The sequence below is a fragment of the Monodon monoceros genome, unplaced genomic scaffold, assembly GCF_005190385.1.
Source record: "Monodon monoceros isolate NGI ecotype Baffin Bay Population unplaced genomic scaffold, NGI_Narwhal_1 Super_Scaffold_11, whole genome shotgun sequence".
NCBI lineage: Eukaryota > Metazoa > Chordata > Mammalia > Artiodactyla > Monodontidae > Monodon > Monodon monoceros.
This window is the reverse complement of record NW_021703767.1, coordinates 66758723-66786137: the sequence shown is the minus strand read 5'-3', so window position 1 is coordinate 66786137 and position 27415 is coordinate 66758723. Positions and strand designations below refer to the sequence as shown.

Sequence of the window (27415 nt, the reverse complement as noted above, 5' to 3'; positions counted from 1 at the left end):
AAAAAAGGCTTAAAAATAATCCGTCAAGGCAAAATTTCCACGCAGGAGAACAACCCAGAGGTGGAACTCGTGCAAATACCAACAGGCAGTGTGAGGTACTGGATCAGAACTAGGTAGTTTTCCAATGATAAAAATACTGGTAACATACAAGGCTTAAATGTAGAAAACAGGCATAAAATCACAATACTCTTTTCAAATATTCCAGTAGAAATCACTTACCTCATCATAATAAACTCTCAGTTCTGCTCTTTTAGATTTCAAGTCCCAGAATACTACAGTACCATTTTCATAACCTATTAGCAGCTGGAAAACATTAGAACAATCATTTTTATAATTCTAACATTAATTTTACCTTGCTCCAAATAAAAATTAATGTTAATACAATAAAGTATAATCATACTACATTATACAACTTTATTTAGAATACCAATTTTTCCAAACCTGAATACAGGTTTTCTACATTGAAAAAAATTGGCACATGAACTCTACTTCAATATAAACATTTACCAATGAAATCTACCTCATTCCAAAGAGTATATTGAGAAAATATGTAAGTATATATGAAACAACATAAAAATAAATGAGAACATTGGAACAAAAGAAAAATGGGATAGAAAATGAAGATGAAATAAAGGATGAAATGTGATAACTTTAACAAACAGTGTATATGCCATTCAGTTTTTTGCACTTGAAAAATGTGGCCACAAATTTGGCTTCAAATTTCTTTCTATCAAATCCAATTTTCTGACTTATGTCAGTATTTTAAATTGGTGATTTATGAACTCTCTGCAGTTCACAAAGGTATTCTAGAGATCCACATCATTAAATATAGTTGATACCGATTTATAAATCAATAAATAAGACAATTAACAAAATATACATTCTTCATTTCAAAAGAAAAGGATTTGAGAACAGAAAATGATCATTAGATGATCATATTCAAGACTCAGTCATTCAGCTAAATACTGCTAGCTGTGCTGATGGTTTTTACTATGATTCTGATTTTTATTTGTAGTTATATTTTGTTAAATTTAATCTGCCATTGGTTAAAAAAAACCCAGAAAGAATAAAAATAGGCCAACGTTCAAATAATGATATTTCACAGGAATGTGCCTTAAGATGATTTTCTTGAAATCCACTAGTAGTATTTCTCTGGTGAAAATTCTTATACTGTTAATAAAGATGTTTCAGTAACTCCAAAACACAATGGTAAAAACAGAAAATATAATGGTAGTTATAAGTTACTCCTACATAGTTTCTTGAGACCTAATCATTTCCCTAGAAATTTTATAACAGAACACAAAAAAACAACAAAAATAAGCCAGCTAGTAGTTTTAACAGGAAACAAAATTTCAAATATCAGATCATGAAAGCAATGCATATTACTTTTGAAGGTATAGCATATACTTAAATGTTTTATTATTAAACTGCAAACAATAAATTCTAAAATTGACTTAAAAAATTGAGCTTTCTACATATTAAGTTAAAGTAAATGGCATAATGACCTCATAAATTTAAAAAGTCAAAATTAGTGTAAACAAAGACTTTCTTAAAATAAAATTTATATAAAGTAATATATACTGTACTAAGATATGTATTAACTTCAACTTTTTTTATATACCAGAGAAAATGATAAACAATAAAACCAAATCCTATGAGGTGTATGATAAAAGTTTCTATGAAATGTATGGAAAGAAGATTTATAAGTCTAAAAAGTTTGGAAAATCTGACCTAAGCAAGAAAATGAATAATATAACCTTTCAGAAATTGAGCCTCAAGATGTAATGGAATGATATTCTAAAATGCTTTTATATTTTTTATAATAAACATAAGATAGAAGTCATTTTGTTTATAAAACATTATAAGCAATAGTCCCAGTAAATCACAAAATATAAAATAATAAACCTCAAAGTATCAAAAAATTGAGATAACTATACAAGATTGTGATATGGAAAATATGAAAATACATTAGAAACACTTAAAGAATTGAGAAAGAGAAAAACAGCCCCTGACATCCAGGAGACACCAGACAAAGTCATTCTGTGACCATGATGAATCAAGACAAAAATAAGATCCCTCTGTAATCATGCCTGATCACATCAAAACAGGAATATTGCCCACATCACAAATACATATCATATATGTACGTGTGTGTGTGTATATATATATATGTGTGTGTGCATATATATATATATATATATAGGCAAAGAAGTAGGTGATTTTTTCACTACATATTATCAGGACCTGGAAAAGTTTCTGAAGAAAATAGGTATCTGCAAAAATATCTGTTAAATTAGTTAGTAAATACCAAATAATCAAAATCAAAGATACTACATATTCTCTAACAAACATGAAATAAAATTAGAACTCATTGACAAAAATATTTTGGAAACTAAAAAATATGCATTTAAGTAATTATGGCGAAACAAGAAATCATAATGAAAAGTATGAAACAGAAAAGAACAAAAATGCCTCATATTGAACCTTGTGGGATACAGATGATCCTCATCAAGAGGGAAATATATGGTTTTATAAATACAGGCATACCTTGAAGATATTGTGGGTTCAGTTCCAGACCACCTCAACAGAATGTAATATCAAAATAAAGTGAGTTATACAAGTTTTTTTTGGTTTCTCAGTGCATGTAGACTTCTATACTGTAATCTATTAAGTGTACAATAGCATTATGTCTAAAAAAGCAATGCACATAACTTAATTAAAAGTACTTTATAGCTAAAAAATGCTAACCATCATCTGAGCCTTCAGTGACTCATATTTTTTCAAGAGTAATATCAAAGATCACTGGGTAGAGGTGGGATCAAGATGGAAGAGTAGGAAGACCCTGAGCTCACCTCCTCCTGTGCACACACCAAAACTACAACATATATATAAAATAACTCTCTCTCAGAACAACCTGAAGACTGGCTGTACAGCTTTTTTACAATTAAGGATATATTTTTTTTAAATCACACAGAGACAGGTACAAGGGTGAAAGAAGCGACCTAGTCAGGACCCACACCCCCAGCAGGTCACCCAAAAGACAAAGGGGATATTACAAACTCAGAGGCCCCAGCCAATGCTCACTTCAGCTCCAGCCCTCCCACCAAAGCCACCAAGCACACACAGTCTGCAAAGGGACACTCCCATACAATGACACACTTTCCACACCAGGTGAGACAAATGTTTTGCCTAATTAATAAAGACAAACACTGAAAGTGAAACAAATTAAGAAGGCAGAGGAATATGTTCCAAATGAAATAACAAGATAAAACTCCTAATGAAATGAAGATAAGTAATTTACATGATAAAGATTTCAAAGCAATGTCATAAAAATGCTTACCAAACTCAGAAGAATAGAGGATCACAGTGAGAACTTCAATAAAAAATTAGAAAATATTAAAAAAGAACCAATCAGAGCTGAAGAATACAATAAATGAAATGAAAAATATACCAGAGAGAATAAAAAGCAGATTAAGTGGTAAAGAAGAATTAATAAATGAGTTGGAAAACAGAATAGCGGAAATCACCCAATCAGAACAGTAAAAAGAAAAAGGTTTTAAAATGAGGATAGTTTAAGGGACCTCTGAGACAACAGTGAATGTCACAATATTCATGTTATAGGGTTTAGTCCCAGGAGGAGAAAAGAGAGGAAAAGGGGCAGAAAATATATTTGATGAAATAAGGGCTGACAAATTCTCTACCCTGGGGAATGAAATAGATATCCAGGTCCAGGAATCAGAGACAGTCCTAAAAAGATGAACCCAAAGAGTCAACACCAAGACACATCATAAGAAAAACAGCCAGAGTTAAAGAGAGAGAATTCTAAAGGTAGCAAGAGAAAAACAAAGAATCAAACAAAAGGGAACCCCCATAAGGCTCTCATTGATTTTTCAGCAGAAACTGTAGGCCAGAAGACAGTGGCATGATATATTTAAAGTGCTGAAAGGGAAAAACCTAAACCAAGGATACTCTACACAACAAGGTTAGGCATTCAGAATTAAAGGCAATATAAAGGTTCCCAAGACGAGCAAAAAGTAAAAGAGTTCATCACTGCTAAGCAGGCCACACAAGAAATGTTAAAGGATCTTATTTAAGCAAAAAAGAAAAGGCCATAACAAGAAATGAGAAAATACATGAAGAAAATAAATCTCATTGGTAGAAGCAAATATAATAGTAAAGGCAGTGGATCAACTGCTTAAAAAGCTGGTATGGAGGTTAGATGACAAAAGTTGTAAAATCAATTCTAATTACAATGAGTAATTAAAGGATACACAAAAAGATGTAAAATATAATGTCAAAAACATAAAATATGGTGATGGGATTATAAAAACTGTAGAACTTTAAGAATGTGTTTGAATTTAAATGACTATCAGTTTAAAACAAATATCTATCTACCTACCTACCTATTTATTGCATAGTAACCAAAAACCAAAAACCTAGAATAGATACACAAATACAAAGAGAAAGAAACCCAAACATAATACTAAAAAAAATCATCAAACCACAGGGAAGAGACTAAAAGAAGAAGAAAAGAATAGAGAAGAACTACAAAAACAATCAGAAAACATATAACAAAATGGCAAAAAGGACATGCCTATCAATAATCACTTTAAGTGTAAATGAACTAAATGCCCCAATCAAAAGACACCGGGTGGCTGAATGGATAAAAAAAAACAAGACATCTATATGCTGCCTATAAGAGACTCACTTCTGAGCTAAAGACACACATAGACTGAAAGTGAAAGGATGGGAAAAGATATTCCATGGAAATGGAAATGAAAAGAAAGCAGGGGTAATATAACTCATATCAGACAAAATAGACTTTAAAACAAAGATTGTAACAAAAGGCAAAGAAGGGCATTACATAATGTTAAGGGGGGGTCAATCCAAAAAGAGGAACTAATATTCATAACATATATGCACCTAACATAGGAGCAACTAAATATATAAACCAAATATTAACAGACATAAAAGGAGAAATTGACAGTAACACAGTATTAGTAGGGGATTTAATACCCCACATACATCAATGAATAAATCATCCAGACAGAAAATCAATAAGAAAACGTTGGCCTTCAATGATACTTTGAGCAGTTGGACTTAACAGATATCTACAGAGTATTCCATCCAAAAACTATAGAATACACATCTTCTTCAAGTGCACATGGAACATTCTCCAGGATAGATCACATGGTAGGCCACAAAACTAATCTCAGTAATTTAAAGAGTAAAATCATATAAAGTATCTTTTCTGACCACAGCGGTATGAAACTAGATATCAATTACAGAATGAGAGGTGGAAAAGACACAAACACATGAAGGCTAAACAATGGGCTGCTAAAAAAAATTATTGGTCAATGAAGAAATCAAAGAGAAAAAATTTTTTTAATGTCTTGAGATGAATGAAAATTGAAACACAACTTTTCAAAATCTGTGGGATGCAGCAAATGCAGTTCTTAGGGGGAAGTTTGTAGCAATACAGGCCTATCTCAAGAAATTTAAAAAATCTCAAAAAACCTGACTTGAAACCTAAAGGAATTACAAAAAGAAAAATCTCAGAGTTAGTAGAAGGAAGGAAATAATAAAGATCAGGGGAGAAATAAATAAAATAGAGACAAAAAATGGAGAAAAAGATCAATGAAACTACAAGGTTATTTTTTTAAGATAAAGAAAATTGATGAAACTTTAGCCAGACTCATCAAGAAAAAAGAGAGAAGGTCCAATCAAATACAGTCAAAAATGAACATGAAGTTATACAAGATATCACAGGAATACAATAATTGAAGAATACTACAAACATTTACACGACAACAACTTGAACAATCTAGAAGAAATGGACAAACTCATAAATGTACAATATCCCAGGAAAAAATAGAAAGTATGAACAGACCAATTACCAGTAATGAAATTGAATCAGTAATAAAAAACAAAACCAAAACTCCCAACAAACAAAAGTCCAGTATCACATAGCTTCACACTGGAATTCTACCAAACATTGAAAGAAGATTTAGTATCTATCCTTTTCAAACTCTTTTAAAAAACTGAAGAGAAGGGAACACTTCCAAACTCATTCTTTGAATCCAGCATTACACTGATACCAAAGCCAGGCAAAGACACTACAACAAAAGGAAATTACATGTCAATAAATCTGAAAAATATAGATGCAAAGATCCTCAACAAAATATTAGCAAACAAAATTCAACAATATATAAAAAGGATCATACACCATGATCAAATGGGATTTATCCCAACGGTGCAAGTTTGGTTCAGTATCTGCAAATCAATCAATGTGATACACCATATTAACTAAAGGAAGGATAAAATCACATGATCATTACAATCAGTGCAGAAAAAGCATTTGACAAAATTCAACAACTATTCATGATAAAAATCCTTATCAAAGTTGGTATAGAGGAAATATATCTCCACATAATAAAAGCCATTTGTGGCAAAACCACAGCTAACATCATACTCAATGGTGACAAGCTAAAAGCTTTTCCTCTAAGTTCAGGAACAAGACAAGAATGTCCACTCTTATTCAACATAGTATTGGAAGTCCTAGCCCCAGGAATCAGACAAGAAAAAGAAATGAAAGTCATCTAAATTAGAAGGGAAAAAGTAAAATTGTCACTATTTGCAGATGACATGATACTTTATATAAAAATCCCTAAAGACTATTAGAACTAATAAATAAATTCAGTAAAGATGCAGGATACAAAATTAATATACATAAATCTTCATTTCTATACATTAAAAATGAACTATCAGAAAGAGAAAGCAAGAAAGCAATCCCACTTAAAATTGCATCAAAAAATATAAAATATTTAGGAATAAAGTTAACCAAGGAGATGAAACATCTACACTCTGAAAACTATATGACACTGATGAAAGAAATTGAAGACAACATAAATAAAGATATTCTATGTTCATGGATTGGAAGAATTAATAGTGTTAAAAAGTCTAGGGGCTTCCCTGGTGGCACAGTGGTTCAGAGTCCACCTGCCGATGCAGGGGACGTGGGTTCGTGCCCCTGTCCAGGAGGATCCCATGTGCCATGGAGCACATCCGGAGCCTGTGCTCTGTGGCGGAAGAGGCCACAGCAGTGAGAGGCCCGTGTACCGCAAAAAAAAAAAAAAAAAAGTCTATACAACCCAAAGCAATCTACATATTCAATGAAATCCCTATCAAAATACTGAGGGCATTTTTCACAGAACTAGAACAAATAATCCTAAAATTTCAATGAACCATAAAAGACCCTGAATAATCAAAGCCATCTTGAGAAAGGAGAACAAAGCTGGAGGTATCACACACACTCCCTGACTTCAAAATATACTATAAAGCTAAAGTAATCAAAACAGTATGACACTGCACAAAAACAGACACATAGATCAATGGAACAGAACAGAGAGCCTAGAAATAAACTCACACACATACGGTCAATTAATCAACAACAAAGGAGGCAACAATATACAATGGGAAAAAGACAGTTTCTTCACATAAGTGGTTTGGGGAAAGCTGGACAGCTACATGTAAAAGAATGAAACTAGACCATTTTCTCACAACATATAAAAAAATAAACTCTAAATGGACAAAAGAGGACTTCCCTGGTGGTCCAGTGGTAAAGAATCTGCCTTCCAATGCAGGGGATGGGGTTTCGATCTCTGGTCGGGGAGCTAAGATCCCACATGCTGTGGGGCAACTAAGCCGGCACGCCACAACTACTGAGCTCGTGCACCTCAACGAGAGAGCCTGCATGCTGCAAACTACAGAGCCCACATGCTCTGGAACCTGTGCACCACAACTACAGAGCCCACTCACTCTGGAGCCTGCATGCCATAACAAGAGAGAGAAAATCCTCATGCCACTACTAGAGAGAAGCCCACGTGCTGCAACGAAGAGCCCATGCACCACAATGAGCACTGCAATGAAAGATCCCACATGCCACAATGAAGATCCCATGTGCCACAACAAAGACCTGATGCAGCCCAATAAATAAATATTTTTTTTAAAAAGCCATAGCAATGGGCATACCATTAAAAAAATAAATAAATAAATGTACAAAAGACTTAAATGTAAGACCTGAAACAACAAAACTAGAAGAAAACATAGGCAGTATGTTCTTTGAAATCAGTCTTAGCAATATTTTTTTGGATCTGTCTCCTCAGGCAAGGACAACAAAAGCAAAAATAAGCAAACAGGACCACATCAAACTAAAAATCTTTTGCACAGTGAAGGAAAGCATCAACAAAATTAAAAGACAAGTATGGAATAGGAGAAAATATTTGCAAATGATGTGACTGACATTCAAAATATATAAAGAACTCATACAATTCAATATCAAAAAAACAAACTATCCGATTAAAAAATGGCATTTTTCCAAAGAAGCTATACAGATGTCCAACAGGCACATGAAAAGATGCTCAACATCACTAATCAACAGGAAAATGCAAATCACAACCACAATGAGATATCACCTCACACCTGTCAAAATGGCTATCATCAAAAAGACAACAAATAATTAACAAGTGTTGGCAAGGATGTGGAGAAAAGGGAACACTTGTGCATTGTTGGGGAGAACATAAACTGGTGCAGCCGCTATGGAAAGCAGTATGGAGGTTCCTCAAAAAAATTAAAAATTGAACCACCATACGATCCAGCAATTCCACTCCTGGGTATTTATTTAAAGAAAAGGAAAACACTAATTCAAAAACATATATGTACCCCAATGTTCACTGTAGCATTATATACAATAGCCAAGATATGAAGCAACTTAAATGTCCATAAACAGATGAATGGATAAAGATGTGGTACACACACACACACACACACACACACACACACACTGCAATATTTCTCAGCCATAAAAAGGAATGAAATAATGCCATTTGTGACAGCATGAATGGACCTGGAGGGTAGTATGCTAAGTGAAATAAGTCAGACTAAGAAAGACAAATAGTATATGTTTTTACTTTTATATGTGGAATCTAAAAAACAAAACAATCAAATACAACAAAACAGAAACAGACTCACAACAGAGAACAAACTAGTGGTTGCCAGAGGGAAGGGTTGCAAAATATGTGAAGGGGATTAAGAGGCACAAACTACCAGTTTTAAAATAAGTCATAGGCATGTGACATACAGCACAGGGAACATAGTCAATAATATCATAGTAACTTTGTATGGTGCATAACCTATAAAAGTATCAAATCACTATGTTGTACAGCTGAAATTAATATAAGTAAACTATATTTCAATTAAAAGTAATCACTGATGACAGACCACCTTAAGAAATATAATAACGAAAAAGTTTGAAATACTGTGAGAATTACCAAAATGTGACACAGAGACATAAAGTGAGCAAATGCTGTTGGGAAAATGGTGCCAATAGACTTGCTCGACTCATGGTTGCCACAAATCTTCAATTTGAAAAAAAACGCAATATCTGTGAAGTGCAATTAAGTGAAGCACAATAAATCGAGGCGTGCCTGTACATATTAAAAGGAGAAAAGTATAAATTTTTAATAAATTTAACAGTAGAATGTCAAGAAAAAGAAAATAAAGTCCAACAAATAGAAGAAAAAATGAGTCATCTTATCCAGGAGCAAAGCATACCTTTCACTTATTCAAGTTTTCAGGAATTTTGAGTTTTCCACATATAGATTTTCTTGTTAATTTTATAGCAAATTATTTTTAAAACTTTTGTTGCTATTTTGTACAGGATCTTCTCTTTATTATGTTTTTTAAGAGGGTATTGTTTCTATAGTTGGATTTTAGTATGCTACCTTCTAAATTATTTTATTCTTTGTATTAATTTTAATGTTGATTTTCTTAGGCATTCCAGGTTATATTATCATATAATCTAAAATAGAGACTATTTTACTTCTTCCTTTCCAATTTTTATACCTCTAATTGTTTGTACTTGTCTAACTGCATTATTAAAACATCCTATAGTGTTAAAAATAGTGGAGGGGATGAGCATCCTTGCTTTCTTCCTAACTTTAGTGACAATGTCTCTTGGTGTTTCCCTATTAAATAAAATCCCAGATTTTATATATATATATAATATTATTATTATATCTATTATACATACATATATAATATATATAACATATATCATTAAAGAAGTATGAATTCATTCAATATTTTATAAATTTATTTTATCAGGAATAGGTGTTTAATTTTTTAATATTTTTATTGAAATATACATATAGAAAAGTACACAAATTACAGCTGTGTCTTTCTTTAGTAATGACATTTAATTTTTTTCTTCCAATTTTGAGACATAATTGACATACAGCACTGTATAAGTTTCAGGTGTACCGCATAATGACTTGACTTAGATACATCATGAAATGTTCATCAAATAAGTTTAGTGAACATCCATCATCTCATACAGTTACAAAGTAAAATAGAAAAAATTTTTTCTTTTGATGAGACCTCTTAGGTTTTGCTTTTTTAACAACTTTCATATATAACATACAACAAGGTTAATTATATTTATTATGTTGTATATTACGTCCCTAGTACTTATTTATCTTATAACTGGATGGTTCTACCTTTTGACAGCCTTCATCCAATTCCCCCTCCTTCCACTCCCTGTCTCTGGTAACCATAAATTTGATCATTTTTTCTATGAGTTTTTTGTTATTTTGAAGTATAATTGACCTACCACATTTTGTTAGTTCCTATTACACAACATAGTGATTTGGTATTTCTATACATTTCAAAATGATCACCACAATGAGTCATAGTTATTGACTGTATTCCTCACATGACTCATTTATTTTGCAACTGAAGGTCTGTTAATCTTAATCTCCCCCGCCTATTTCTTTCCTCACGCCAAACTCTCCTCTCTTGCAACCGCCTGTTTGTTCTCTGTATTTGTAACTCTGTTTCTGTTTTGTTATATTTGTTCATTTGTTTTGTATTTTAGATTCCACATATAAGTGATTCACAACAGTATTTGTCTTTCTCTGTCTGACTTATTTTACTTAGCATGATACACTCTAGGTCTACTCATGTTGTTGCAAATGACAAGATTTCATTCTTTTCATGACTGAAAAATATTCCTCTGTGTGTGTGTGTGTGTGTGTGTGTGTGTGTGTGTGTACCACATCTTAATCCTTTCATCTATTAATGGGCACTTAGGTTGCTTCCAAACCTTGCCTATTGTAAATAAAGCTGCAATAAACATAGAGGTGCACATATCCTTTCTAATTAGTGTCTATGCTTTCTTTGGATAAATATCCAGGAGTGGAATTACAAGATCAATTTATTTTTAATTTTTTGGGGCGCCTTCATAGTGGAAAACCACTATGCCTTCCATAGTGGCTGCATCAATGTACATTCCCACCGAATGGAAAGAAATTTTTGTTTCTGGATTTTTTTATTATTGTGTTTCATTCTCAATACGAAATGCACAATCAAGTATACTGTGTGGGGATCTATGCACTGTAAGAATTTTTCTTCATCAGGTCACTCCATGTCACCCCCTAAGTGGAGACATAATTGAGCAGTACTCCTTGCCCAGATAGTACCAACCAATCATCTGACCCTGTCTATGAAACAGGCCTGAATTCTGTCCTACTCCATTAGTTGGTTTTAGATATTCCCCTCCTACTCCATAAGACCATATATGTGGGTTGAGAGAAAGGCATTGTTGCAACATAGGAATTCTTGGTTCCCCATTTATCCAATTCACTTAGGCCTTTTGGACAGTTCAAGGCTGATTTCCCAAATATACCTCTTCCATTGTAAAATGGGCTGTCACATCCCTCACCCAATCCTAGGAATCAATGAATATGATGACATCCAACTCATGCTGGACAGGTCAAGTCACAGTCACTTGGTGTCCCATCGTTAGGTGTTCAGTCTCCACAAGGGCCCATTAGCATACCAGAAGTTACTTTGGAAATGGAGAGCAGCTGTTGTTCCTCTCTTATGGGGCTTTCCAATAGAGTGTTCTTAACTACCAAATACATTAAGCTCTAGCAGATCATAGATACCAAATGGTAGGGTAGGCTGCACTTGGACTTAGGGAAGAGACCTTTTTTTCTCTAGGCTCTACTCAAAAGTGGCAGAATTTTGGATAACCTAAAATACTGATTTGGAACAGTAATTTCTAGGGCCTTATATACTATTATCTAAATCCAAAAGCGCCCACCAAGTGGCATGACACTTTCTTAACAAGGAGAAATACAAAAGCTTAAATTTTACCTTAGAGGAGATGCCCCTCCATCCCCAGACCATTAGACCTTCAAAATCATCACATATAGGGCCAGGTCCTAGATATTTATGGGATAAAGCCTTAGGACACATGAGTCTCTGACATATGAATCTTATGAGCTATATAGCTACTTGCCACTTCTGCTCACCAGATGAGAGTTGGAAGACCTCAGAAAGTGTCCTTACTTGGAAATAGGGTCTTTGAAGATGTAATTAGTTAAGAATTTTGCAACGAAATCATCCTTAATTTAGGGTGGGCCCTAAAATCAAATGATTGGTGTCCTTATAAAAGAAGAAGAGAGGATACAGAGACACAGAGGAAAAGGCCATGTAAAGACAGAGAAAGAGATTGGAGTTATCCTGCCAAAAATCAAGGAACATTAGGAGGCACCAGCACCTGGAAAAGGCAAAGAAGGATTCTCTTCCAGAGCCTTGAGAGAGAGAATGGCCCAACCAAGACTTCTGGCGTGCAAACTGTGAATTAGTAAATTTCTGTTGTTTTAAGCTACCCAGTTTATACAACGTTGTTATGGCAGCCCTAGAAAGCTATACCAGGTGTCAGGGTCATACTCTTTCCTATCAGGGCTTTGACTTTAACAAATAAGACCTTTCAAACTATGTGTTCAGTCTCCTTATAAAAAGATCCTGGGCCTATTTTTAGCACAGTCTGCCCTAGAGCTGCAGAAGTTAAGAGTTCCTTTAAAGTTGTTTTAGAGGGCCTCTGGAATGCCTTAAATCAGTAATGAACTGTTCTAAGTTGATCATTTTATTCTCATACAGTCTCTGTGTTTTGGTAGGTGAAATAATGCTCCCTCCAAAACTGTCTATGCCTTAATCCTCAGAACCCATAAATATATTACCTGATATTACAAAAAAAGACTTTTTAGATGTAATTAAGGTTTGTTGAGATGGAGAGAGTATCCTGGATTATCCAAGTGGGCCCAATCTGAACATACGAGTCCTTAAGAGTGATGAACCTTTCCCAGCTGTGGTTAGAAAGAGGTTTGATGATGGAAGGAAGTCAAAGAGATGCTAAATTATTGTCTTTATAGATGGAGGAAGGTGGCTACAAGCTTAGAAATGTGTAAAGCCTATAAAATCTGAAAAAGGCAAGAAAAGTTCTCCTCTAGAGCTACCAGAAAGTAATGCAACCCTGTAGTATTTTGATTTTATCCCAGTGAGACCTGTGTTGGACTTCTGGCCTACAGAACTGTAAGACAATACACTTGTGTTGTTTCAAACTACCAAATTTGTCATAATTTAAATTGGAATAGCAAATAACACAAGTGGCATCAAAGCAAGCTATTTTATTCCATCATCATTATAATTATCATTGCCCTTTATGAATTAAGCACCACAAATATTCAATCTCCTGTTGGCTTGCCTTTCCATTAGCCCCTCATCCTAATTAATCAAAGGAGAATGTTTGAGTAATTTTGATGTCACCGCATGATAGGGTTTAATACTTCACTTGACACCTTCACTGGGTCCTTTGATTTTAGATAGGAGATAACCCAACTCTAAAATCCCATCCTGAAGGTCTACAGTCTAGAACAGGGGTCAACAAACTTTTTATGCAGGGATAGAGAGCAAATATGTTAGGCTTTGCAGGCATATAGTTCTGTCACAACTGTTCAGCTTTGCTTTTGTAGTAAGAAAACCACAGAAAAACATGTTAATGCATGAGCATGGCTGTGTTCCAAGAAATCATTTTACAAAAACAGGCAGTACACTAGATTTGTCCCATGGGCTACAGTTTCCTATCCCTGATCTAGAACAATTCTGATACTATTATCTTAACTGGGGTTCTGTAGAAAATAGACTGAGGCAAGGCCTAAGTGCTAATGTCTCACTAAGAAGTATAATCTCAGGGCTGCAATAATAAAGGAAAAGTGAAGTAAAGCAAAGAAGTAAAAGATGATTCATTATCATACTAACCACTATTTCTTGGGGAGAAGCAGAAGAGACATAGCCAATAACCTAGCAGGTGTATTTACTTGGCTTGCAGGATGTCTCTAACAGCTTACAGGGAAAAACCATGATTCAGAATAGCCCAACCATAGGAAGGAAGGGAGGGAGAATTTATTTCTTGTGTCTTGTCTAATGATATTGGTCAAGGTTTGCTCCATGGGAAATTAACACCCCTTCACTCCAGGGCTGTGTCATTTGACCCCTTTGGCATCTGTTAGGGAAGCCAGATCTCATGCCTTACAGTATGGCACATTATGTAAATCCAGAATTAAAGAGAGGAGCCAAAGACTCTGGGTATAGCCAGTCAGCTTCAAAAAGTAGTACTGCATGAATCTGATTAACCCTGCCAAAACTGAGATGAAGCAAGTAGCCAAGGGTTTGAGAGATATGCAAAGCTGAGAGAATCTAAGGAGATGTACACAGTAACATGCCCAATACAGGCACCTCTCAGTCCAAGATCACCCTCTTGTATTTGATAGGTTAATATGCAGTTTCTTTAGTAAATGGTGTCTCAGGGACAGGGGGTTCTATTTTCTGATTTTATGATACTATTTTGTTTCAGCAGGAACCTTAATATCAGTAATTTGTTCCTTCTTTCACTGCACCAACAAGCCTCCATGAAAGTTTTCCCCTTCCAGGTTGAATTTATCCCAGAAATGCAAAAATGTTTACATTAGAAAATCTATTTACATATCTCAACAAATAATTAAGGAACAGTCATTTTGTAGTGTAAGTACCTGACAGTTAGCTTTTTAAATTGCAATGTAAGTGCCTGACACTAAGCTTTTGATTACTGAGGCATCTATTGCAAAGACCATCTGAAATAAACCCATTGCCAGCTACACTGCTAGATAAAGAGTCAGGATGAGCCACCCAGGAAGTTTCCTTTTTTTTTTTTCCTTAAGAAAGCTCTGGTTGACTTAGATAAACTGGCCATTTGACTGACTGCTTGCATTTCCGTTCTTTCACTTTAATTCCTCCTCTTGTTTTAAATTCACCAATAAAGTGAACCTGCAAAACCATAGGTATCCCACCCCATCTCAATAAAACTCCAGGCCCATGTTCCCTCCCTCCCTCCCTCCCCCCCTCCCTCGCCCCCCCCCCCCCCCTCTCTCTCTCTCTCTCTCTCTCTCTCTCTCTCTCTCTGTCTCCCCCTCCCTATTTCCCTCTCTCCCTGACCACGACATCCCTGTGTGGCCCCAGGCATGCCATGTACTCTCCAGGAGCTATGAGTAATAAACCATGTTTTTCAAAGTTCTCAGATAGTTGTTGCTGAGGTGTGTCTTGCAATCATAGTAAGAATCACAAGGGCTGTTCCAGCCACAACACTGGCTTCAAAAGGGTTAACATTTGAAGACTCACCCAATTGAGTGTCACCAGGCATTTCTACTATCACTGTCAATACCATCTTTATCAATAGGCTGAGACTGGTACAAAACACATCTTGATACTATAGAAAAGCATTAAATAAAATTCCACACCATTCATAATGTAAAGCCCTTGGAATACTGGAAAGAGGTGGAAACTTTCTAACTTCATCAATCAAAGGCCTGCAGCAAACATCTTAAAGTTGAAACCTCGGAGGCATTTGCTTTGCAGTTAGAAACAAAAGAAAGTTCCCATTAAAACAATTTATATTCAGCACTACACTGGGTTCCTAGCCAACAAAACAAATATATATATAATATATATATTTTAAGGCAAGTCAAGGAAAATTTAAACACAAAAATTTTTCCTGCCCTTTGGCCTCCTCTCTCCCCTCTACTGTGCTTTGTGCACCTGCATTACGCGTTGGCCAACCCCCCCATCAGCAGAAATACCTGCTCAATGATAAAGAGCAACATTCTCCTAGCACCAACTAGACAACTCCTTAAAAGGTAATTCCTTTTTAATCTTGTAAGGGGTCACAATGACCCATCACTTTGTACTTGCAGATCTGGATTGTGTAAACTATCTACATCATTAAGTGTATAGCCCTCTGTCTCAAAAACCTGTATAACTGTGCTTTGACCTCTAATGGGTGGAACAGTTCTCAGAGTTTTCTGAGAAGCTGTTCCCAGGTTATAATCTTCAATTTGGCTCGAATAATATTTTCCATCTCTTTCAAAAATTGACTATTGGTTAATTTTCCATCAACATATATATGAAACAAAATTTGTCTACAATTGCTATGCTTTTATACACAAAATATTTCAGATAATCTAAAGACAGCTACTAAAAACAAAACTTTCTGTGATGTAGTCAAATATAAAATAACAAAAATGAACAATATATTATACACTAACAATTAATTATGAATTCATAGGAGCAATAAAATCTATAAGATACTTAAATTTAAGGTAACAAAAGATATGTATGACTTTCGTGAACAAGTTACGAAGCCATATAGAAAACATAAAAGAAAGCCAAAGTAAATATACCGTGTTTATAAGATGGAAAGATGGAACACTCATGTCTTAACTATGTAAATCTTCTCTAAATTCATCAATATGTTCAAGTTTCAAACAAAATCTCAACAAGGATTTACACAGAGCTTGATAAGCTAATTCTAAAATTCATATAGCAGAATAAATGGTCATAAAAAGCCAAGATGAGAGAGGGAGAAGGGGAGACCTACCAAATATCAAGATATTTTGTAAAGTTATTATAATTAATAAAGTGTGCTATTAGTAGAATAATAGATAAATATATCAGTGCAACAGAGAAAAAAATCCAGAAAAAGACCCACCCAAATATGGGAACTTGATATATAAGTGAGATGTCCTTATAAATCAGTGGAAACTGAACTGACTATTCAATAAATGAATTATTCATATGTAAAAATGAAAGTATACCCTTATTTCAAACCAACATAAAATAAATTACACATAGATTAAAATCGAATTGTGAAATGGAAAGCCTTAAAACTGATAGAAAAAATAGAATTATATTTTCCCTCAGGAAGGGAAAGATCTACTGGGTAGCAAACGAAATGCAGGAGTCAAATAAAAAGACTGAAAAGGCTGAGTACATTCAAATCAAGAATTTGTATGCGACAAAAGGCTACGGATGGAAAAACTAGTCAACAGGAAGTCAAGTGATTTATTTAAGGTTATATGCTAATAAGCAGTGGAGCCACAATTCAAACACAGTCTTCTGCCTGTAATACTAATTTATTTTGCATTCCTTTTAATTTTTAATTACATAATAACACACATTATATTCTTTCATAAAAATTTGAACAACACAAGTAAAATAAGAATAACTTTGACCATTTTCCACAATTCTAATCACTAGTATCCTCCCCAGATTTATACATTTCCTTTTAGGCTTTTTTCCTTGAGTATTTGAATATATAAGTAAAAACACAAATTCATTATTCAAGTGGTTTTATACTACACTTAGTGTTCTGCATCTTTTCTTTTAAAAATGTGGCTTGAAGAACTTTCCTTATCATCACTGCCTTCCACAGTATGTATACATCACCATTCATTTATTCAATTTTCTATTAATAGATCTTTAGGCTGTTTTCAGTATTTTGACCTTTGGTCATATAAATAGGATAGATATCTGAAATGGATTTTCTATCTATCAACATGTTTTAAATGTTGATAACAAATTGCCCATACTGGTATGTATACCCATGATTGCTGCATCTAGATGCCCATTTTTCAATGCCTTTTCCATTACCTGATATTATTAATATTTTCAATTTTTAATATTTTGCCAGTCTAATGGGGGACAAGGGGCATACTGCATTTCCCTAGTGATTACTAATGAGGCTGGTTCCTCCTCACTGCCAAACCCTTATCTTCAGAGGTAAGAGGCAACCACACCTTCAACTCTTAAAATCATCTTTTCTAGTAGACTTAGTTTCATATTTCTAATTATATTTATAATGCCATTTCTTGATTTATTAATTAGACATTGATTATTGATTTCCTATTATGATTTCCTATTATGATTTCCTATTATGATTTCCTATTATGAAAGATGAGGATTTAGCAAAAGATCTTTATATATTTTGCATATTCATTATTTGCCTGCTATATATCTAGAAAACACTGTCTCCCACTTTGTTGCCTGTCTCTTATCTTATGGCATATTCCTTAAAGCTTTCCTAAGGAGGTCCCTACTCCACAGTAACAACCTGTTTCTTATTGTTTCTTCTAAAACTCTCTGAGTTGCTATTTGAGTATCTGTGTATTTTCTCCATCTGGAATTTACTTCTGTGAATGGTATAAGGTAGAGGTCTTGTATTTTTTCCAAAATGGATACTAATTGGCCAAAGCCATTTACTCAATAGTTTATCATACCCTGAAACATCTTCTCAAAATATACAAAATTCTCCCAAACACCTGAACCATTTCTGGAATATCTGTTTAGATCTATTGGTCTTCTTATATTCCCCTGTACCAATATCACAATGTTATTCATTCTGAAAAAATGTTTTGCCTATTCTTAAACATTTCATTTTTCTTATGAATTTTAAAATCAGCTTGTAAATTCTTTAAAAATGTAAGTAAATTCTCTATACCCACTTTGATGAGAGTTTTTTTCAACGAAAGGATGTTGAATTTTGCCAAATGCTTTTTTCTGCATCTATTGAGATGATCATGTGATTTTTATTTTTCCTTTTGTTAATGTTGTGTATCACATCAATTGATTTGCAAATGTTGAACCATCCTTGCATTCCTGGAATAAATCCCATTTGATCATAGTGCATGATCTTTTTTGCACACTGTTGGATTCCGTTTCCTAATATTTTGTTGAGGATTTTTACATGTATATCCATCAGAGATATTGGCCTGTAATTTTCTTTTTTTTGTAATGTCTTTTTATGGTTTTTGGTATCAGGGTAGTGCTAGACTAGTAGAATGATTTTTGGAGTGTTCTGTCCTCTTCGATTTTTTTGCAATAGTTTGGGAATGATAGGTATAAGTTCTTCTTTATATGTTTGTCAGAATTTTCCTATGAAGCTGTCCAATCCTAGACATTTTTGCTGCGAGGTTTCTTTTTTTTTAATTACAAATGCAACTTCACTCCTAGTGATTGGTCTGTTCAAATTATGTTTTTTCTTAATCCAGTCCTGGTAGGTTGTATGTTTCTAGAAATTTGTCCATTTCATCTAGGTTGTCCAATTTGTTGGCATATAACTGTTGTATTATCTTATTATTCTGTATGTAGTATTCTCTCATGATTTTTTTGTGTCTCTGCGGTACTGGTTGTTATTTCTCCTCTCTAATTTCTTATTTTGTTTATTTGGGTCATCTTTTTTTTCTTCTTGGTGAGCCTAGCTAAAGGATTATCAATTTTGTTTATCTTTACAAAAAAACAGCTCTTGGTTTCACTGATCTTTTCTATTGTTTTTTAATCCCTATTTTATGTATTTCCTCTCTGATCTTTATTATTTCTTTCCTTCTACTAACTTTGGACTTTGTTTCTTTCTCTTTTTATAATTCCTTTAGGTGATAGGTTAGATTGTTTGAGATTTTTCTTGTTTCTTTATGAAAGCCTGTATCACTAAAAACTTCCCTCCTAGAACTGCTTTTGTTGTATTCCACTGATTTTGGAGTGTGGTGTTTCCATTTTCATTTGTCTCAAGGTATTTTCTGATTTACTCATTGACCCATTGGTATTTTGGTAGCATGTTGTTAAGTCTCCATGTTTGTTCTTTTCCCATTTTTCTCTTTGTAATTGATTTCTACTTTCATACTGTTGTGGTTTGAAAAAATGTTCGGTATAACTTCCATCCTCTTAAATTTGCTGAGACTTGTTTTCTGGCTTAGCTTTTGATCTATCCTCAACATAATAAAGGCTCTTTATAACAAACCCACAGCTAACATCATGCTCAACAGTGAGAAGCTGAAAGCCTTTCCTATAAATTCAGGACTAAGACAAGGATACCCACTCTTGCCATTTCTATTTAACACAGTATTAGAAGTCCTAGCCACAGGAATCAGACAAGAAAAAGAATTAAAAGGAATTCAAATTGGAATGAAAGAAATAGTAACTGTCACTATTTGCAGATGACATGATACTTCATATAGAAAATCCTAGAGTCTCCACCCCAAAACTGTTAAAATAAACAAATTTAACAAAATTGCAGGACACAAGATTAATATAAAGAAATCTATTGCTTTTCTATACACTAACAACGAACTATCAGAAAGAGAAAGTAAAAACACAATTCGATTTAAAATCTCATCAAAAAGAATACCTAGAAATAAACAATCAAGGAGATAAAATATCTACACTCTGAAAAATTTAAAACATTGATAAAGGAAACTGAGAACGATACAAAGAAACTGATATCCTGTGCTCTTGAATTGGAAAAATTAATTATGTTAAAACGTCTATACACCCAAAGCAATATACAGATTTAATGCAATCCCTATCAAAATACCCAAGACATTTTTCACAGAACTAGAATATCCTAAAATTCATATAGAATCACAAAAGATGCTAAATTGCCAAAGCAATCTTGAGAAAAAAGAACAAAACTGGAGGTTATCATGCTCCAAGACTTCAGACTGTACTACAATGTTACAGTAATGAAAAAGTATGGTACTGTCACAAAACAAGACACATACATCAATGAAAAAGGATAGAGATTCCAGAAGTAAACCCTGGTACCTATGGTCAATTAATCTATGGCAAAGAAGGTAAAAATATAAAATGGAGAAAAGACAGTCTCTTCAACAAGTGGTTCTGGGAAAACTGGAGAGCTACATGTAGAACAGTGAGATTAGAACATTTCCTCACAGCATATACAAAAATAAACTCAAAATGGATTAAAGACCTAAATATAAGTCCTGAAACCATAAAAGTCCTGGAAGAAAACATAGGCAGAACACTCTTGACATAAATTGTAGCAATATTTTTTGGATCTGCCTCCTAAGGCAAAAGAAACAAAGCAAAAATAAACAAATGGGGCCTAATTAAATTTAAAAGTTTTTGAACAGCTAAGGAAACCACTGACAAAATGAAAAGACAACCTATAGTATGGGAGAAAATATTTGTAAATGATATGGCTGACAAGAGGCTGATATTCAAAATATATAAACAGCTCATACAACTCAATATTTAAAAACAAACAATGTGATTAAAAAATGGGTAGAAGACCTGAATAGACATTTTTCCAAAGAAGACTTACAGATGGCCAACAGGCACATGACATTGCTAATCATGATCAACATTGCTAATTATCAGAGAAATGCAAATCAAAACCACAATGAGATATCACCTCATACCTGTGAGAATGGCTGTCATCAAGAAGTCCATAAAAAGGGCTTCCCTGGTGGCGCAGTGGTTGAGAGTCCGCCTGCCGATGCAGGGGACACGGGTTCATGCCCCGGTCCGGGAAGATCCCACATGCCGCGGAGCGGTTAGGCCTGTGAGCCATGGCCACTGGGCCTGTGTGTCTGGAGCCTGTGCTCCGCAACAGGAGAGGCCACAACAGTGAGAGGCCCGTGTACCGCAAAAAAAAAAAAAAAAAAAAAAAGTCCATAAATAAGGCTTCCCTGGTGGCACAGTGGTTAAGAATCTGCCTGCCAATGCAGGGGATGCGGGTTCGAGCCCTGGTCCAGGAAGATCCTACATGCAGCAGAGCAACTAAGCCCGTGTGCCACAACTACTGAGCCCATGAGCCACAACTACTGAAGTCCATCGCCTAGAGCCTGTGCCCCGCAACAAGAGAAGTCACCACAATGAGAAGCCCATGCACCGCAATCAAGAGTAGCCCCTGTTCACCGCGACTAGAGAAAGCCCGCACGCAGCAATGAAGACCCAAAGCAGCCATAAATAAATAAATAATAAATTAAATAAATTTTTTTAAAAGCTATTAAAAAAAAAGTCCATAAATAACAAGTGTTGGAGAGGGTATGGAAAAAATGGAACTCTTGTACATTGTTGGTGGGAATGTAAATTGGTGTAGCCACTATGGAAAACAGTAAGGAGGTTTCTCAAAAAACTAAAAATAGAACAACCATATGATCCAGCAATTCCACTCCTGGGTATATATCTTAAGAAAATGAAAACACTAACTCAAAAAAATACATGTACCCCAATCTTCATAGCAGCGTTATTTAAAATAGCTAAGATATGGAAGCAACCCAAGTGCCCATGAACAGATAAAAATGATGTGGTATATATACATATATGCACAATGAAATATTATTCAGCCATAGGAATGAAATCCTGCCATTTTCAGCAACATGGATGGACCTAGAGAATATTATGCTTAGTGAAATTATTCAAACAAACACAAAAATATATATCACTTATATTTGGAATCTAAAAAATAATACAAATGAGTGTGTATAGCAAAACAGAAACAGATGCACAGATATAGAGAATAAACAAGTGATTACCAGATGGGAGCGGGAAGGGCAGAGGGGCAAGTTAGGGGTATGGGATTAAGAGATACAAACTGCTATGTATAAAATAGATAAGCAACAGGGATAAATTGTATAGCACAGGGAATTAGAGCCATTATCTTTGAATAACTTTGAATGGAGTATAATCTGTAAACATACTTAATCACTATGTTGTACACCTGAAAGTAATATAATAATGTAAATCAACTATACTTCAATTAAAAAAGTAAATTCTAATGACAACTGATTGGAATTACACTGTATTTATAAATCAGTTTGAAGAAATTCAATGTTCTTTCTCTCACCATCAGGAGACTTGTCTTTCAGGTTCAGTATTTATTAGGCTAATTCAGTTTCTATCATTTAAAAATAAAGAACCAAACCTATACTAAATAATTTATTTAGGTGTTTTATATGGTACTTAGCAAAAATTATATACTTGAAGAGATAATATTTATAATGAAAGTGACACTCTAGAGATTTTCACATTATCAACTTTGTTTCTCATAATTAAAGGAAAATTATGAATAATCAAAATTAATAAGGATTATTTCTGTAATCTTAGAACATTTTCTATATTATTACCTATTTATAAAATTAAGATTAGCTAATTTATGATTATTTAATATTGGTTGTTTATCATTACCATTACTGACTATCAGGGGCCAATGATTAATGATATTGACAATATTTTTAACTTCAGGCATTGAATATTTGAAAATTAAAGTTGTTCTATGTGTTACATGCCTTCCTCAAAATTCTAGAATTAAATATCAACTTCAGGTGAAACTAAAGACTCGATTTGGGACCATTATTAGTGTAAATAATATGTTCATTCATTTATTTGCTCATTCATTCATTCAACATATTTTAATTTTAGATTACACTGAATGCACTGTGCTAGATGTTAGGTATAAAACAATAGTAAGAAACACCTTTATTCAAGAATAAGGAAAATAAATTCAAGAATAGTGGTATTGTAATACTCACTTTCCCTTCATCTCTTGGGCTATCACTTAAATGTACAACTGGACCTGGATGAGTCTTTGTGGATCTGTTAAATCAATTCAAAAGAGTAATTAAAAAAAACATTAAAACACCTTACCGTTAGAGACTGAAACAAAGAAATTAAGATTATACTGGAATACACTCCCAATATTCTGGAGTTTAGCTTAGACTGATTTGAGTCTTTGGTTGTTTTTCTTTAAGACTACTTTTTTTTCTCCTACTAACTCTATTAAAGTAGGTCTATTTTTAAAAATCAGGTTTAAGGACATAGATCCACATAACAATGGGATTCTTTATTATCTTATATGCTTATATGTTTGTTGCCAGATCTGGTTCTCTGAAAATTTGACAATGAAGTTTTACTTATACAGCCACAAGGCTAATACTGCAAACCTGTTTCAACCAAACTGCAAATTACATACTAAATTTAAAATTTCCTTTGACATGAAATCTCTGATTTTGCTCCTAAAGGAAAGTACAGTGGCTCCTTTTATTTACAAATAGACCCTTTCTAGTGATAGCCATCTTACAGAAAACTGAGCAACTAGGGAAACCTAGTTCACTGGTTCTGTCTCATTTATCTGGTTAACTAGGGTAATCAATAATAGTGTAAGAGCGTATTGTTAAAGGGATCTTTGCTCTGTTAATCTGACTTTAAATTTATTCTATTCTAATATCTGGCATGTTTCTTTTATATTTCCTACTTTAACTGATGTCACCGTTGAGTATGAATATGTCATGGTTAAATATGACATGAACGGATATGACATAGATTTATTATTGCTCTTTTTTCCAAATCCTTTCTTCAATGACCTAATTGTGCCAGATTAACCCTAGTATAAGTATATTGACATATTTATAATTTATTTCTTAAGCACACATGAAAATCATCAAATATTCTGCACAAAAAAATAATGAAGATTTAAATTTTAGAAATTCTTTGGACTCAGACAAAGGTGACAAATTAAGTAACTCCAGGTTCCCTAGATACTGACTCACCAGATTAACTCAGAAAAATACATCTTTTTTAGATATTTTGTTAGTGGCTTTATCCTAAATTTTCTCACTTAAAAATGGAGATGATAGCAGTGCACCTACTGAATAACTGTGAGGGTTAAAATATACATAGAGCATCTAACATAATGCCAAAACATAGTACTCAATAAATAGTATGTATTATGATTGTTGTAAATTATTGGAATAATTAGAGTTACTATTTGCATTCTAGGATATGTGCAGGAAGAAAGGCCTTCATAAAACGTTTACAGGGTTTTTTGCAGTTCTTTTATGTTTATACGTAATATATTATTCACATATAAATGCAGTGCTTTATTACAGTATAAATGCCTCTGATAAAAGAAAATGTTTTTCAATTATCTTTTGGTAACTAATAGTATCCAACAAACCAAAAACCCTATCTGTCTTTTGGGTTTGATTGGAACAACAAATACCCAAAGTGTACACCATGATAAACTAGTGAATATATATAAGGTGTTTCACATAAAGACTGTCCCATATCAAAAAAAAAAAGTTTGGGAACCCTTGAATTAAAATTAAATATTTTTATTTAATAATATTAAAGTTCTTTTACAGAACTTCTTAGAGCCATAATATGCAAATCACCATTGCAAATCTTCAATATTTTCCAAAATTTTGGTCCATAGAATCCTTTTTCATTGATCCCCTATTGAGGGAATCACTGAAATACACGTTGAGAAACACTAGTTAGACCATATGAAAGACTCTTCCATTTAGCTTATGACTCTATAAAACACTCAAGTTCAGGAAAAAAATCTATAATTAATCTTCAGTTATTTGTAATAACTTTTTCAGACTATAGAAGAGACTTCTTTTTAATATTTTTTCTGACTTTTTCCCTAATATTAAATTTCCAAAAACTACCAAGCATTACTTGCAAAATTTACGGCCATTAGATATTGACTTTAAAAAGCAACTGTGTACTCTGGATTCTATAAATCCCATAAAAATTACTTTAGATAGAATTATCAATGAAATTAACTTCATGGGATAGTCATCTAAACAATTTTTCTAATATCCCTATTTATTTCTCTCCCTCCCATTCACCAGAATGGCTTCTCGATAGTTTTCTTTGTGGACTTTCTCTTCCCTTATCTTAAATACTGGTATTCCTTTGTATTCTGTCCTAAACTGCAATGTATTCCCATATTATATATGGTCATGAATTCAAGAGCCCACAGGAGCCAGGCAGGTACTGCAAATGAGTTCAACAGGCTGAATAAGAACTGTGCCAAAATGGATAGCACATTACCCACCTACAAAAGGAAAGTTCTTAATTCCTGTTGATTACTGACTTCCATGCAAGAATACTGGACTGGGATTGTTTCATCAGGAATTTTTTCATGAAAAGCTGGAAATCCAAATTTTTATCTCTACTCTACCAGTCCTTAAATATTGGAAACTAATAATTCAGAATATATTTAAATACTCTGATGGGCAAACAAAACATATCTGTGAGTCAGAACTGGTTCACTGTCTACAAGTTTGCTACCTCATTTATATATACTTTTCATGTACAATCTCAAATATTCTTATAATTTCAATGACCATGTAAATTCTGATCTCATTAGGTTCAGATCCATATATCCTACATCCTACCATTCTCCCATACCAATTCCATTTGAATAACTTAAAAACACATACAACTCAACCTACCTAAAATTGAACTCATTATTTTACTCCCAACCTACTCCATCTCCTGCATTCTTTCACTAAATGGCACCCTTATCAACACATTTACTCAGGTCAAACGCTTTGGGTCACTCTTAATTCTTAATATATTATTCTTACATCTTCCCACAATACCCAAGTATTGCCTCTTCTATCTTCTAACTATTTATTTAATATGTCAGCTTATCTTCACTCCTAAATCCACCCTTATTTTTACCAAGAATACAGACTTTTCTCTTTTCAATGATTTCTCCATACCTGCATTCAGAGTGGACTTCCTAAATGCAAATTTGGTCAAGTCAATTCTTTGCTTAAAACTCTTCAAAATCTAGCTCCCGACCTTAGATAAAATCTAAATGCTCAAACTAGCTTACAAGCCTTTCATACTATATATTTTTATTATCTTCTCAACCTTATCTCTTGCCATCCTTTCCCCCAGCCTTTCCAACCAACTAAACTACTTAAAATTTCTGTGCATGGAACAAAAACTCTCACATTCTATCCTTTAAAACTTCTGTTCCCTCTTCCTGGAAGCCCTCTCCTCCAATTCTCCACTCACCTAACTGAAATTCATCCTTCAGATCTCATGGATGTAACTTCCTTCACAGATACTTCTCTGAGACTTCATGTCTATATTAGGTATCCTTCTTATAGAACTTTCACTTTATATTTCCAATATATTGTAATTGCCTTTTTACTTAATCTCACCTTTATTACACTGGAATCCCGAGAGGAGAGAAACTATGTCTTCTCAGTTTATACTTGTTTCCAGGAGCTAGCATATCATAGTGCTCAATAAATATATTTGAAGACTGTATGCCTTACATCTATGATTTAGTTCTAAATTTCATGCTCAAATTTTTAATCACATGTAGAAAAAACTGGTTATTTTTTTTTCTTTTAAAGCTAGGGCTGTCCTTCAGAAACAACTATTTCTGTGCTATAACCTGGAACATATTTTCCCATATAAAATTTTTTAATGTCAGTTTTGTTCTATACTACTATTTTATAAGGTATTCTACAAACATTATCGTTTCTACAAACATCACAAAAATGGCTTCCAGTTTCCAAATAACCGATATACACATTATGAGAACACAAACTATTTATAATTATGGGAACTGCCTACAATTACAATTAGGAGA

At 33.7% G+C, this 27415-nt stretch overlaps 1 protein-coding gene across 2 annotated transcripts in view; it reads right to left on the bottom strand.

Moving 5' to 3' along the window:
- STXBP5L (syntaxin binding protein 5 like) overlaps nucleotides 1–27415 on the bottom strand; it is a 383427-nt gene that overhangs the window by 228273 nt on the left and 127739 nt on the right. For both annotated transcript variants that reach the window (XM_029214585.1, XM_029214586.1), the window contains exons 6-7: nucleotides 23544–23607; nucleotides 220–303 (exon numbers count right to left, since the gene is read on the bottom strand). In XM_029214585.1, the coding sequence (XP_029070418.1) occupies nucleotides 220–303; nucleotides 23544–23607 (148 nt within the window). The remainder of the gene's footprint in view (nucleotides 1–219; nucleotides 304–23543; nucleotides 23608–27415) is intronic.